Consider the following 16,100-nt stretch of genomic DNA (forward strand, 5'->3'; position numbering starts at 1 on the left):
GATCACAGCCCTTGACAAGTAGAGTTTGCAAAAACAGAAGTTGAGTATACTATCATGAAACTGAGTGGGTCTGAATGCCCGGACGTTTTCATTTAGAAAATAGCTCTTTCAAGTTATGTAAAACTCACCCCTGATTTTTCACATTTTATTATCAAAAATATGCTTTACCACAAAGAACCTATACATGAGACGGTGAGTCAGAAAAACATGTGATTCAAGGCGAGTTGAGCAGACTGAGGTTAGAGTGAGAAAAACAACAAAATAAGTATCATGACTCTTTGGGGATTTCCACAGTAGAGACAATATGTACCCTATGAGAGAAACATACTAAGGACAGCTGCAGAGTGACCTGTGGTTCATCAGACGTGACTCAAAAAGTGTATGTATTATTCAAAGTGCTCTGAAAAGTGTGATTAATTTCGGCGTGTTGACTTCACAGATCACAGCGCAAGCATGTTTTGATCGGTGGAATATTGATGTTATAGCTTTAAAATTACCCAACACTCACTTAAACAACTATGAGTTAGCAATTTATACCAAAATGGAGAGCGTACCTGTCATTGGTGTTAATCAGACATACTGTAAGTGCCGTAGGTCATTTTCTACTGTTCTGTTTTATTGGGGGAAAAAAAAAGTCCATATTCCCATATTGGTGGAACAAAGAGTGAGTGCTTCTTTTTTGCGTTAGCAAAACTGGATTCAGCCAAAAATTTAGGCAATATTTAGCATGAATCACGAGAATTGAACACTACACTTGTTTTAACAACTTTACCAAAATACATTCATGTTTAAGGTTTCAAAACCAAATTACAAAATAGGCCAGAGCTGCAGACTTTGCTATGTGGACCACAGAGCACACCAACAATAGAGCTTTAGCTCCCTCTGTTGACAGCAATGTGGAGAGCCATTCGGGACTACCTACTGCTTCGGCCTGTATGCCAGCACCCCCAGTCGGGGACAGGACCCAATCCGAAATAGTTGAAGTCAAGAGAAAAGACAGCTTCTGCTTCAGCTGTTATTTATAGGGAGCCAGATGTCATCTAGCAATGCGAAGTCCAGCCGCATCAGAGTCATCAGGTTTGATATAGAACCACAAAGCAGGGAATGAATGTGGACCGTTTCTAAGGTTCACTGATGCGATGTGTTTTTTAGTTTAAATGCCAATTAAGCCTTAATTTTACGGTGAGAGCAATAACAAAATATTCAATTTAACCCTTATAACTGATATCAGAAGGCACCGTTTTCTCTCCAGTGTCATTATTTTGTTTCAGTCACTCAATAGTTGAGTGTGTCATGGCTGAAACCATCTGTATGTAAGATCCACTAAATAAATCAAAGAAAGCACAGATTAGAAGAAAAATGTCACTTTATTTCTTAGAGTTAAGCAGATGTTACAAGAGTGATGAAGATAATACTAACATATAGGTTCCGAGTTTAATGTTTCTTGCACTTAAATACGCAATTAAAGGCTAATAAATGTGTCATATAACATTTTTTTTAATCACATACTCACACTTGCCGACCTTCTCTTTGGTCCTCTGCCTCCTTAGCCGAATGTGCCTCGATCCACTGCACTAGTGTCAAGTTGGCAGCCATCCTTCAGTTATCACAGTACTGTACCTTCGATGGGGACAGCATCAGCACTGTGATAACTGAACCAGGGCAGCCTGTCAAATCTAGCAGCCCGTAGCTTCACTCCATTCGTCATCCACTATCCAATATCCATGCTCGAGGTCAACAGGTGCAAATACAGAGACGTTTTCCTCTTGCATTTACGCAACTCATTTGGTGGTATCGCGCACAAAACATGTGCAAGTTGTATCTTCAGCATTTAATTTGTTTTTACATAAATAATTTTCAAATAACACACATTAGCCCAAAGTATAACAGATCAATCGACCCAGCAATATAGTCATATAATCTATCAATCCTTCATTTGAATACATTAGTTTTTTTTTTAAAAATCCTTCAAACCAATGGTAACCAACAAGTCTTATGCCCTCTAACCAAGGGATCTTTACATTTTAAATTGTATAACATTTTGGGGAAATTTAATAAGACCATTAGAAAATAAAGGGTACATAATAGGGTACAAAACATAAAATATATGTCATAGTTTTACCAGGAATAACGAATGTGAGAACTACACAACAAACTAGGGAAACGTGTTGATCAATAAATCAATCCTTAAGCTGCCATGGGCTCAAAGAATCCTCATTATCTAGCATCCCTTTATACTACATCCTATTGTTACTGTCAAAAAAGTCTAGATTTGGTGAAAGTGGCTCAGCAGTGAGTATCGGAGGTTTTAACAATAAGGCCCCACATGCACTTAAATCAGGCCATTGCTCTGAACAGGCATTAACATTACACAGCTAAGGAAAAACCTGAATAAACGAGTGGAGCAACATAACGAATGCAGAAGCTTCCACGCAGGTGCACTGCATTATAGCATCCGATCACGCTCCGTGGCCTGTATAAAAATGCTGAGCAGGCCCAGTTGATTCCGATTTGGCATCAAGGTGGCAAGATGAAAAGATCTAAGTGACTTTGAAAGAGGGTTCATTGTCTGGGGGCGGGCGGCAGGAGCTTCAGTCGCAAAGTCTGCTCATCTGGCTCGTTTTTAAATAGGAGCAGTGACCAAAGTGACATCTTCATTCACATCTATGGGAAGGACATCAGAGGCTCTGTTATGCTGTGGGGGGGCATTTTGCTGGCGTGGTTTGGGTCCGCTTGGCCCCCTTAGAGGGAAGGGTCCCTGGAAATCAATACAAAGTAGTTCTGAGTGATCACCTTTACCCTATGACGACGCCCCCGTCCGTAGGGCACGAGGGATCACTGCAGGGTTTGATGAGCATGAATAGGATGTGAATCATAGGCTGTGGCCTTCACAGTCACCATAGCTCAACCCGGTTGAACACCTTACGGGAGATTCTGGACCGATGTGTTAGACAGCGCTCTCCACCACTACCATCAAAACGCCAAATAAGGGAATATCTTTTGGAGGAATGGTGTTCATCCCTCAAGCCGAGTTCCAGAGACTTGGGGAATCAATCCCAAGGTGCAATGAAGCTGTTCTGGCGGCCTGTGGTGGCCCAACCCCTTACCAAGACAGTTCATATTGATTTTCCTTCTTTTGGTCACCCGTCTGCACGTTGTAGACTCTTTCTCATCACCCAGTTATACGGGCGTTGCATGGAAATCCATCTGACATAGGACTTAAATGCTGTAAACCAGACTGATAATGACAATGTTTTTATGCTGAATTATTTCCATGCTAGGGATACAACTAATGATTATTTTCGCAATCAATTAATCTGACAATTATTCTTTTGATAAAATCAATTTGATGTTTAGTATATAAAATGTTAAAAAAATAGTTTAAAAAAAAAGCCATCTACATTTTCTCTAAGCCCACAGTAACGTCTTCGATTTCCTTTCGTCTGACCTAAATCTTTAGATATTCAGTTTATTATAATACATGACAGAGAAAAGCGGCAAATCCTCACATTTGAGAAGTTGAAATCTGAAAATGTTTGGCATTTTTGCTCGAATAAGAAGATGACTGAAACTACTGCCAATTAGTTTTCCGCCGATCAACGAATCAACCAATCAACCAATCGACTAGTCCTCGCCGCGCCGATTCATGCGACTTCTCCCTGTCCTTCCGAGCGGTGGACAGCGGCTAAAGCACAGCTCGGCACACGCGGCGTTCGAACTCGGTGACCCACCGTGAATCTGCACGCAACGCGGCCGACTTCTTGGAAACGGGGAGGAGGATGCGTGCTTTCCTCGGCTTCGTGTATTTCACCCACGGTGTTACGCCTTCGGCGCTGCTCTGCAGCCTCGGCGCAGAGGTGGTCAGTTGTTTTATTGGCATCGCCGTTTCTTTGGCTCCAGTCTGCCGGTGCGCAGACGGCTCGATAACGTTTCATCTCATAAAACTGATACGGATACATACAAGTCCGCCCCCCCCCCAAAAAAAACCACCAGCACCACCCCGCCTCGTTTCTGCTACGACTTGGTAGAGGCCAACTAGTTTTTAAAAATGATCAATTCGTGTATTCATATATATATATATATATATTTTTTAAACTAGTGTATATTATTCATACCAACCACAAGGCCGAGTGACGTCAGACTTGTTATGATCCTCCTCGCGCGCTCCGCCCCCCTCGGCGCGAGAAACCCTCTCCAGCAGTCAGGTCGCGTTGCTGGCCGACGTAGCGGCTCCTCCTCCTCCTCCTCCTCCTCCTCGTCGTCAGTCCGCCCTCCGCACTTCTTGTAAACAACTCCATTAGCCCCGCTGCACAGGCCACTGGCCAAAAAAAAAAAAAAAAAAAAAAAATTGTCCGTGTCAGACTCGGACTGCAAAGCGACGTGCGATAGCCGCACAGGGGCAGAGGACAAACACACTGCCAGGGCCGAGCGCTGCGCACTACGTGTCGGCGACCGTGAAAACAGACAACCCCCCCCGAACCAACCCCCGTGAAGAAAGCGCGTCCATATTACATAAACCCTCAATGTAAATAACTGGGGGGGGGTTTACAACCTATTGACAGTGAAAGTAAAAGGCAGGCACACAGACCGGTGGTCCTTGTTCTAATGCCAAGGAATAAAGACAAAAGCCAGGAACAAGATACAAGACATGATCGTGCTTGTTGCCGTTTTCTACAAATTAAAAAAAAAAAAAAAAAAAGTTTCTAAACAACAGCGTTATTTGTGTCATTTCATGACAACATGCCTGCCCACTTTAAATGAGCTAAATATGTCCTATAAAAACCGACTAAAGGCAAAACGCAAGTGCAATGTTCGCATTAAATATTGTGCAGCCAAACGTTAACGCCCAGCATTGCATACACACCCCTTTCCTGGGCAAAAACAAACAGCATGCTGCGGGATCCAAATAAAATCATTTATTCTTAATTACATTCAGTCCGCATTAAACGCAGAGCAAATATTCAGCTCACTTACCTACAATTTTCCCGTTCAATTCCCCGTGTTTACATGAATATTTTTAATGACGCAGCAAGACCACACAGAGCAACGTGATTGTCGCCATTTTTTGTTGTTATTGAATTCTCCAAAGCCATGTGACAAAATGATCAGGATTTTTACAAAACAGGCTTCCGGGTGCCGTGACAAAAAGAAAAACTAGTTTCGCGAGGCTGGAAAAAAAAAAAAAAAGGTTAATCTTCCGAGTTGTTTGTCTGGTGGATTAGTCCGGTCACTCCACTGACTGGACACTTGGGAGGCTGTGCGCAATGTTTGACAGCCCCGAGACGATGCCGCCGCCGCACGGCTCGCAACAAGTAGGACTACTCACCGGATTCCTCCCGTCCGCAAAAAGGTTGCGCGGAATGACAGCGACTCATGTGCGCTTCTGCGCCCGCTGCCAGCCCTGCGCCGAGCCCCGCGAAATAGTAACCCCCCCCCCCACGATGAACCGCGAGCAACCATTAAAGCTCCGATCTGAGAGCAGCGCTGGCAACAAGTGGCGGAATCCAAGGATGGTCCACTTTTCCTAGGAGCGAGATAACGTGCACGCCAAATAAAACCGCTCCGTAGTTCGTTTGCCGCAGAGCGGAGTCTCCGGATTTCGACTTGAACCAATTCGAAAAAGTTCATTTCCCGGCGCCGCGTGATTGCGCCGATGCCCACCGCGAAACCAAATGTCGATATGTCGATGGACCCTGGTAACATTACAATTTGACTGACCCGCCTTTCTCTGGCTCGCTATAAATTAATGACAAACTTTTTGTTCCTGTAAAAAAAAAAAAAAAAAATCCCAGCAACAAGCCTCATCGTGTATCTATGTCATGTGCGTGACATAAAGATGCATTTTGCCGTGGAAATCTTTGCGGTTGCGGATCAAAAAACAACTTTATAACCGGACTTCCCAAACACGCTGCACTGGGACAGGATGTTGTATTCTTCCTCCTCCTCCCCTTATTTTTCTTTGGTGACAGACAGACAGACGCGCAGACAGACAGGTCCTTCTTAAGGGAAATTATAGGCACCGATTTACATTGACAGGCTACAGTTGTGCGCCAACTGTATATAAGAACTACAGTAACCAGTTCACCCCGCGAAGTTCGTGCAAATCGGCCATCCGCATTTTTTCTGGATGATGTGCGCAGAAAAATAGGGCGTTGTGGAGACTCCCTCGTTCATTCGCAGGGAAAAAGTCACTGTTCTTAAAGAAGTAGTCGAGCGTAGTGTATCTACAAGAGAGCTGAAAAAAAAGGAGGAGGGGGGGTGGGGGGTGAAAAAAAAAAAGGAAAAAGGCGTTTTGACTTGATCCGAGTCATAGAGCAGGATAGCCCCAATGTGTGCAGAGAGCAGGCTCTGCGTAAAGAACCGCAGACGCCAGAGATAAGCTGAAATTTACATTGGCAAGACTAGTTTACAAGCCATTCAGGCTTTTTGGACCTGTTAGTCCGTCCACGCGTGAGACTGATAAGGATTTTAATTAGGGGGTAATTCACTCCGGTCTCTGGCTCACAAGCAGGAAAAAAAAAAAAAAAAAACAAAACCAAACCTAAAAATTGTGTATCCAGGAGGGTGTTACAATAGCAGCCCGCTTTTGAGGAAGACATGGCTAAGTTGTTCCGAGCTGCTATCATGGGTCCACCGGGATCAGGTAAAGGAACGATATCCAAGAGGATTGCGCAAAGCTTTGGCCTGCAATATCTGTCCAGTGGCCACTATCTGCGAGAGAGCATAGCGGCGAATACAGGTAGGATGCATCTGCCTGTGTGCAGTTACCCCCGCAGAATGAAGCATATTCCATATGTGAGATATGTGATTTTTTTTTTTTCTTTTGCTCTGCAGTTTTTTTTCCCCCCTAGAAGCTCACGTGACAGTAAACCTCCAAAACACGAGACGTATTGATGACAGCAAACTTATTTATTTATTTTCTTTTATTTATTTATTTACCTCATTTCAATCCAGCGGAGACCTAACTTGTAGGAGGGTCAAACGCCAGGAAGAGTCAAGTGTCACTTCAGCTGAAACACCCTACCGGTGCTTTTTACTGTCACACTTATTTCTCCAAACGTGCACCTTGAGCCGCTGATTGTGTCTCCCCGAGCTTCCTCGACCAACTGGAATTCATTCAATTCCCACCATGTGCCAGGCTCCTGTGGCCCACAGTGCACTGATAGTTAAAATGGAGCTCAGTGAAAACATGGTTGCTTGGCAAACTATAAATGTCTCGGTAAAGATTTGACTTTCTGGCTAGTGTATATAACCCCTTTTTTCCGTTTGAAAAGAGTTTAAGGATTTATAAACCAGCGAATTCAATAGGTGTGCCTGTTTAATAAATCCAGTGACTTGGCATGAATATTGATTTAATTATCCACATCAGGCCCCAGAGTTTCCAGTGTAATTTTAAATGAATGAGATAGGAGAGGTCACAGGCATATTATTATTTATTATTATTATTTATTCTATATTTTGATCAGGCCTGGGATACAACCAGCCCTGCCCGTCCTTGTTTTTGAATTTAAACATTAGGAGGCGGAAACAGATATGCATCGTCTATCTTTACCTGTCTGTTTGTGTATCAGAGGCAGGTGAGCTGGTGAAGAGCTATGTAGAAAGGAGCATGCTGGTACCTGACCAAGTGATGACCAGACTGATGCTGCCCAGACTGGAACAGCTGAGCAGCCACAACTGGCTGCTGGACGGTAAATAAATAACATTTTTGTTTTATTACAATCAGAGTGCACGGTCTGTGCTTTATTCTGCCGATGCACTACGATAAACCAGCTTGAGATTCAGCAGAGTCCATGCTTTGCCCTGGTTGTTTGCCGTGAGGGAATATGTTCTTCATTATGCAGCGTCATGGCCAGTGGTGGGAACTGCCAGCCACCCCTTGAATCTGATTGGCCACCCCAGGTGCCACCCAGCAACCCCCCCAGACACACACACACACACACACACACACACACACACACACACACACACACACACACACACACACATGCACACACAAATGCAAAACCCCAAAACTGATGTTAGAGACAGGGCCATCAGGCAAGCAAGCGTTTTTGTTTTTTTTACACCGCTGCTTTTTCAGAAACATGGCGTCCAGAGCGCCATACGCAGTGCCTCCTACACTTAAGTCTGAGGAACAACTACGTGGAAAAATATGCTCTACATTTTCATACATCTGTGAATAATTAGTACTCTGGGGTACTGAGTTAAGCCCCAGCAGGTTTGTACATGCTCTCGACTGTTACACAACTTACAGTAGTCACTGAGGATTTACAGTAGATCAGATTCTAATCGAAGATCAAAGATAACTTTCAGAAATGATTGCTCTTCATATCAGCAGGGTTAACCAAGTTCTCTGTGATTGTTTGATCTCGATTGCAGGGTTGTCAATGTATAATTTATCCAAAGCCAATGCCAAACTTTCACTCAGTGACCTTTGTCACAGCATCAGTAAGTCAGTGAAAAAACAGGTTTATTTATCACTCCTTATGGCAAAAGTGCAAGTGCTGGTTGGAAAGGGCCACATAAGTGTGGAAATACTGGAGAAACCTTGAAACATGATCAGCAAACAAACAATTTAGCAACAGAAGAGGGAACGGAAATCAAGGTTACTCACAAACACGCCTGCATCTATCTCAGTGGATCATGTTTATCTCATGACTCTGAAAGGCTGGTTATTAGTGTCAGCAAACGGATTTGCGTGGTATTTTTCACGTTTTTGAGTCTTCAAATGTATGTATGTATGTCGTTACCTGTTCATTTTCACCCTCTCACTAACTTTCACAGACACACCTACGCACATATATCCTCCCAAAATATACTGCACCATATAGACATACAGTAATTGCCTGTATCGTCTGTTATCGCGTTTGTCTCTTTCCCTCCCGTAACCTTTGATTGGTGCCTTCCTGTCAGTTATTTGTTGGTAACATAATGCCTTTGTGGTTAGAGAGACCCGAACATTCCTTTATTGAACAAACAAAGGAACATACATAGTGGCTGCCAGTTTCCATTGTAACGCATAAGGAAGCAATAAACTGCGGACCGGCCCGAACTCATGCGTACATTACCAAACCCGACTAAAGCATAAAAAAGGTTCGGTCAGCTCGCCAAGTCAGCAAACCCACACCACGCTGAAGGGTCCTTGAGCAAGGCAGTGTCCTGTAGGTCACCTTGACCTCAGATCATGAGAGTGGGGCAAGAGGAAATAGGCAAAGTGATTGGAAAATTATCCAATCTCAAATATACTGGAATACATTTCATAACAAAAGTGAAATAAAAGGCTACAATATAACAGAAGCAGATCTAGTTCTGCTTCGCTTTGTCTGCTATTGTTTTTGGCCACTGCCATGACATTTTGTACTGACATGAATATTACTGACTTTGTTGATCCCCTGACTTTTCCTCTAGTGTCACCATGAGTTTGGGATATTTGGTTTTTTAGTGAAATATCTCAACAGCTAATAACTGGATTGCCATGGAATTTGGTACAGATATTCATGGTCCCCAGAGGGTAATTTCTTTGGACCTTGGTGATGCCCTGACTTTGCAATTAACACCATCAGCAGGTCAAAGTTTTTCACTTATCAAGTAAATATCTAAATGTCTGATAGATTTTTGTCTAACAGATTCTCTGGACATTCATGTTTCCCTCAGGTTGAATTGTAATAACTTCGGTGATTCTCTGACTTTTTCGTCTTGCATCAGGTCAAAATGTCAGTTTTCTCCAATATTTTTTTATGACCAAATACCCGCAAAACTAAGGACATTGCCGTCAGGTTTAGCTGTACTTTGTGTTTAGTTCTAATTAGCAAATGTTAGCATGCTAACAAGCTAAACCAAGATGGTGACCCCACCTGCTACACATCAGCACTGTAGCTCTGTTATTGTGAGTATGTTAGCATGCTGATGTTAGCATTTAACTCAAGTATAGCCTGACAGAGTTGCTAGGGTGACCGAAGACTTGTGTCTTTTTATTACTACTGGTGGTTCACCCAGGTCATGTAATTGAGGACGTTGTGTCTTTCAATCAGCTCATGCACATGTTCATAATCTAGTTATTATGTCACGGCTACGGACCGTTTCACTGTAAATCTGGAAACGGCTTGAGTCTAAGTTTACTTGCTCTCAGCTACTGATATTAACAAACATTTAAACGGGTGATTCATGTACAGTATGTCTTCCTAATGTTATGGACACACAAAGATAATCAGAACAGAAAAAAAAAGGCACATGCATCACAGTCTTGAATGTAGTTGACAGAAAAATGAAGGCCATTAATGAATGCGTTGCTCTCATACACTGTTTGGTTTATGAGACGATGGCCTCACACATTCATCCTCCTCCCTCCGCTCTCTGTCCAGGTTTTCCGCGAACGCTGGCGCAGGCCCTGGCCTTAAACAGCTTGTATCAGCTCGACTTGGTCATCAGCCTCAACATACCCTACGAGACTCTGAGAGAGAGACTGAGTGACCGCTGGATCCATCCAGCCAGCGGTAGAGTCTACAACATGGGCTTCAACCCGCCGCGAGTGCAGGTCCGAAAAGTCTCGATTCCGCTTGGCATTTCGAATTTTCTGTGACATTTAATTTATTTTCTGGAGGACATTTTTGTCCTTTCAGTTTCTTCCCCCAACATGATTTGTGCTGGTGTGTTTCAAAACTGGTGGAGATTTAATGTCTTGCTTTAGCAGGATAGAAGCTTCAAAATCAAAATGACAGACTGGAACCAGATGAGGGACAACATCCATACTCACTACCCCACCCTCCTGCACAACAACAACAACACTCTTGCTGCTTGTTATTTTAATTTACAAAGGTGTCGTTTTCATGCTATTTTAACTACTACAACTACTTTGTATAGTTATTTTTCTTAACTAAATTATGTGTGATAATAACTTTTAAATATATAGTGCTTTTTAAAAACAATTTTGCAAAGTGCTACACAGAGATAAGAAAAGATAAAGCAATGAACATACTTACAAGAGCATGTAAAATATACACAATAAACAAACATTTGCAAGAGAAAATATGTCCAGTATGCAACTTAAACATGTGATGTGGAAATTTCACATACTAAGGAGTAGGAGATATCTTGTGTCCAGCAGTTAAAGTTGTGTCATAAAAAATATTTGCATATTCACAGATTCTGGATTTTTCAATGAGGGAGAAGGAGTAGAGGTAATTTAAGTGAGGTAGTTAGTTTAGTTCACAACTCAGTGACCTTTTTTGTGGAAGAATAACCTCTGACACACCAACTCTTATTCAAAGCATGTGTAGAGGGGGATCTCGGAATAAATGAAAATAAAAGGTAGGCATAAATTAATTAGGTAACAGTTTGTTTTATGTAGATACATCCTTAGATTCCAATTTATTTCCAAATAATCTCCTAAGAAGGATAATTTGGTACTAATTATAGTTAAAATACAGAGTAATCAGTTGCTACACACAAATGCTAAGCTAGCACAACCTTGAGACTTTTATTCGGGGGGAGAGCAAGTGAGCTACACACAAACATACAGTTCAACACAAATGACGAATAAAGTTTACAATAATAAATGAAGAAGTCATAAATATTCACTGGGGTTGAAATGGAACAATTTTTCTAATGCAAAATTCACCGGGAAGTTGTTAAGAAAATCAACACAACTAACATAAGTTTTTCCTGTAATTATTACCAAACTACAAGGTCCTTTCCAGGAATCTTTCAAGAAATTATTAGGAAATAGCAGACCTGTAAAATAAAGCATTACCATGAATTACAGTAAAGGCTATCTTGTTCAAATAAGTCTAATACATTTTTAAAAGAGGACGGCGACATTGCTCACCTGATATTCAATGGAATGTAATGGTGCCCTGCCCACAAATACCCTCTGTTCACGGAACCACTTGTTTGCCACTTGAATATGGAGCCATGTACCTCAGAGTACAGTTTACATGGCTACAACATAGGGAATTCGTCACTGGAGTTAATCGTTTTGCAGTATTTTTCCTTTATCAAATGCTATGCGGAAAAGAGAGACAGGAAAATGGAATTGATCCCGCTTGTGACCCCCTGCAGTTGTCACCATTAGACGATAATATTTTAGGTCGACAGTAGCATTGTCGCATAAAGCTTTTTGTGAGCTTGGGATAAAAGGAACGACATATCAGCTGGGAAGCTGTAATTTACCTCATATCTTCATATGATATATGAGCTCCAAAAGATCCTGATTTATTGTGGTACGTACTGTGGATATGTGTCAGTGGCTTTGTGTTTACCATTTCTTTATACTGTGCTGTGTTGCAGTCCCCTCTGCCGTGAGATTTTCTGCTGTGAGATGTGTGACCTTGTGTTGCCTTCCCCAGGGTAAGGATGATCTCACCGGGGAGCCACTGATTCAGCATGATGACGACAAACCAGAGGCCCTGATGGCCAGATTGAGACACTACAAGGATGTGGCCAAGCCCGTCATAGACTTATACAAGTCAGTAAATTCTTTTCTTGCGGAGTGAGCAGTTCTCAAGTATTTTCAGTGAAGAGTTTACTACACGGCAACCATTTTCCCAGAAATGCACCATGTACTTTTAGATTTATTTCCAACGGGCAGTGTGTAGTGTCAGTAGTTGCAGAAAACAACAAATCAGAATCAGATTGAAACTTCCCTGAAATAGACAAGGCCGTATTACCAACTGGGCCGAGCAGGAAACAGTCCAGACGCCCAGGGGGCCCCGAAGCCCCTGGACTCACTGTGTGTTAATTGGTTTTTGTTCCTTAATTAATTGCAATTAAGGACTTTGAACCACTATAACACAAGATCGGGTAAGGCCCTGACCGTGCTGTCAGTATTAGCTTTTCCTGCCCTTTAGAGGTGCCTGCTGCTCACATGGTAAATATACCTAAATTAACTGGTGTTCAATAAAATAACCACAACAGCAAATTTTTGCCCAGGTTGCCCGTGACAGGTTAATCCGAAGCTGGAGATATATATTCCATCAGAGTGAACATTAACTTGTGTCTAGTATCTATAGCATTATACCTCCAAAGTATCAAAGTAACATTGTAATTACAGAGAACTGAGATTTGGCTGCTGAAAACGGTGCATTCAGGCGCAGCATTGCGTGTAGAAAATCAAACCAACAGAACATGAACGTGAATTTGCTAGTTTCTTCCATTCGAAATGATTTTAATCAGCAGTCCGCTCTCAGGTCTTAGACCTCTCAAGGCTTCAGTAGTTTAGACTTTCACTGCTTGAAATGGAACAGACAGAAGCCTCCCTTTTCCTGGACGTCCTGAATGGTTGTCTGAGGCAATTAAACTCCCGTAGATGTTGAGTTACTTCTGTTCCTAATTATTTAAACTTATTTTAGATTTGAATGATGAAAGACGACTTGACAAGCAAGAAGAATGGGTGGAATAAGAAAAAAAATATTTTGATCCAACTTTTGATGTTATAGGAGTGCAGTGCTAAATTGGTAGATCACTCTTTTATCCTTTAGAAACTATGATAACAACCTGCTTTCCTCCTTTTTGCTTCTGTTTCTTCACTCAGGTCACAGGGAATCCTCCACTCATTTTCCGGTACAGAGACGGACCGGATCTGGCCTTATATCAACTCTCTCCTCAGCACCAAGTTGCACACACCGCCGTCAGACGCCTGCCAAACCCAGACATCCTGACAGTACTCTGGAAGAAAAGACCACAGGGAAACATCAGGAGGCCGTCCCGAGGACGTGGGTCGATGCTTCTCCATGCTGGACCTGGTGTCGGCTTTCAGCCTCCTCATTAGTGGTGGGGTTTGGAGAAATGGACCAAGACACTGATTTTGTGATTCGATCACCAGTTGGTTTTTTCAAATGAATGATTGTATGCACAAGATTTATACTATAGATTTGTGTTGAATTCCGCACCATTATAGTGAAATGTCCACGTTCTTCAAGGCAAAACTAATCACTTCTTCAAATCTTAACTTTAGACGCTAAGTGCTCATCGTTAAGCAATTCTTTAGAGATTTGACTTTTTATTTTTAAATCGCTAAATGCTGAATATAAATGTTGACCAGAGAAAGCCAAATGCAGAGGAAAAAGGTAAATACAGAATGCATTTTTTTTTTTTTTTTTTTTTAGTTATTCAATTCAATTAGAAACCAACAACAGAAAGGTAAAGTTCGTGAATATTGATCCTAAAACCAAAATATAAAGTGTTTCTCTCCAACATTAAATATGTGAAACCAAACTCTATCTATTATCTTTACAAATGTGATTAATTACACTTTAAAGTATATTTTTATACCGAAGCAAACAATATCATTTTGTTACCTCTATGAATATACTCTATATAATACTGGTGTGAAACTCTTCAATTACTTTTCAGTGTTCAAGTGCTTCATGACTTTCTTAAACTGATTGTGAGCGTTACTGACACTGTGTTGTGGTATGTCTAAAACCAAAATCAGTCTTTTTTTTTTTTTCTCATTTATTTTTCCCTCAGAAAACTGAAACTGTTGCAAGCCTGTGAGCTACGATGCCTTCAAGTCACATATCTGTTAAATATGCAAAACTATCCCGCGGAACCAGTTTCTGATTCTTTGGCTTTATTGGCTCAGTGTTTCAATTACGTCAAAAACAACAACAACAACAACAACAACTTTAAAAAAAGGCTGCTCGATTAGTAGGTAATAGGTTACGTTTAAGATCCTGACATGGTCATATATGTATAGGTCTTATTCTTCAGACTGTTTGAATGTATTAATCATTGTTGCAGGATGAACAACATTTAAAAATGTCTCACTTCTTCATTTTTTTTTTATTTCTTATTTTTATAAATGATTATTTAAGGCTCACGGTGATTATCCACAATACAGAATAGCTTATGATCCATCGTTTGAAGGTAAAAATGATCAGCCTTGTTAGTGATAATGCTCAAAACAGCACAAAATGTGAGTTTGCCCTTTACAGTAACACGAGCACACGAGTGACCAATGTGCAGTGAGGCCAACAGATAAGTTTTTATTGTATACTGCTCTCTCTATGCTGGTCCTGCAGTTTTGAAACTTTCTATTAAGTTTTTATCACCTTCATTTGTTTTGAAGCCTATAATTAGCAACATAAACTAATTCAGTGATTGACAATAGGTAACACAGTGAATGCAAGAAATGTTTTTCCATCATTTCCTTTATGAAGTTAAAACTGCCTTCTTTTGGTGTTTTCCAACCTTACAGACAACACACAAAGTCAAACGTTTCTCGTCTCATTTGTAGTTTTGTGGGTTTTTTTTTTTTTTTGGTTTGTTTGTTTTTGTTTTCCTTATCTGGGGTGCAAGTATCGTGGGTGTGGTATCTTTTTTGAGTATCATACTGTAGAAGGAAGCCCAAAGAAGGAAACAAACACTAACTCTTTCACTCATTACAGTTTTTTTGCTTGGGTGACTGCTGGATAAGATGCCTACGCAAGCAAGACGTCAGCGTCTTGCCCGTCCTCGTCTTGGTGGCTTCGGGCAGCAAAAGTCTGTGGATGTTCATTTGGTGAAGCAGGAACAGGTCTAGAGAGTCTGTGGAGAGCAGTTTACTCACGCTTTGGTTTTTGTAGGGGAGTTCAGTGTGCCTGCTCAGTCTGTGTCGTTGAATGAATGGGCGTGGCGTGAAAAGTGTTGGTACCATGCTGTCCAACCATGTTGAATTACCAGAACAATAAAACTATTTTCTCATGGCTGCTTTCCTTGTCTTTATATCTGCTTAGTTGTAATGCAATATACAGTGTCTACTGTACACGCATACCCCCTCTATTGTTAATGTAATCTACTGTATGTTAAGATAATGTTTCAGCTAAGTCATTCTAATTTGGTTATAATGGGTGCAGACGGATGATTTGTCTGTACAGTAGGTGCTTTTAACATTTATTTCTCTCTCTTATATATATATATATGTGTATATATGTATGTATATATATATATATATATATATATGTGTGTATATGTATATATGTATATGTATATATATGTATGTATATATGTATATGTATATATATGTATGTATATATGTATATGTATATATGTGTATATATATGTATGTATATATGTATATATGTATATATATGTATGTATATATGTATATATATATATAT

At 41.1% G+C, this 16,100-nt stretch overlaps 2 protein-coding genes across 3 annotated transcripts; one reads left to right on the forward strand and one right to left on the reverse strand.

Moving 5' to 3' along the window:
• Window positions 1–1,706: 1,706 nt before the first annotated feature.
• LOC120790773 lies at window positions 1,707–5,740 on the reverse strand. 2 transcript variants are annotated; one of them, XR_005707577.1, is made up of 3 exons: window positions 4,975–5,257; window positions 4,120–4,318; window positions 1,707–3,238 (listed from the first exon to the last, which is right to left on the reverse strand). XR_005707577.1 is itself a non-coding variant. In XM_040128617.1 (3 exons), exons 1-3 carry the CDS (start codon window positions 5,701–5,703, stop codon window positions 2,624–2,626), a joined length of 711 nt encoding a protein of 236 aa, XP_039984551.1. In that variant the 5' UTR covers window positions 5,704–5,740; the 3' UTR covers window positions 1,707–2,623. The 2 variants fall into 2 exon arrangements, 1 of the variants encoding a protein (XP_039984551.1); XM_040128617.1 differs by lacking the exon at window positions 4,975–5,257 and adding an exon at window positions 5,327–5,740 and having other exon boundaries at window positions 1,707–2,758.
• Window positions 5,677–15,812, forward strand: ak4 (adenylate kinase 4). The gene is made up of 5 exons (XM_040128618.1): window positions 5,677–6,739; window positions 7,572–7,691; window positions 10,365–10,537; window positions 12,348–12,466; window positions 13,532–15,812. Exons 1-5 carry the CDS (start codon window positions 6,598–6,600, stop codon window positions 13,656–13,658), a joined length of 681 nt encoding a protein of 226 aa, XP_039984552.1. The 5' UTR covers window positions 5,677–6,597; the 3' UTR covers window positions 13,659–15,812.
• Window positions 15,813–16,100: the final 288 nt, after the last annotated feature.

Source organism: Xiphias gladius, chromosome 6 (genome assembly GCF_016859285.1).
Source record: "Xiphias gladius isolate SHS-SW01 ecotype Sanya breed wild chromosome 6, ASM1685928v1, whole genome shotgun sequence".
NCBI lineage: Eukaryota > Metazoa > Chordata > Actinopteri > Istiophoriformes > Xiphiidae > Xiphias > Xiphias gladius.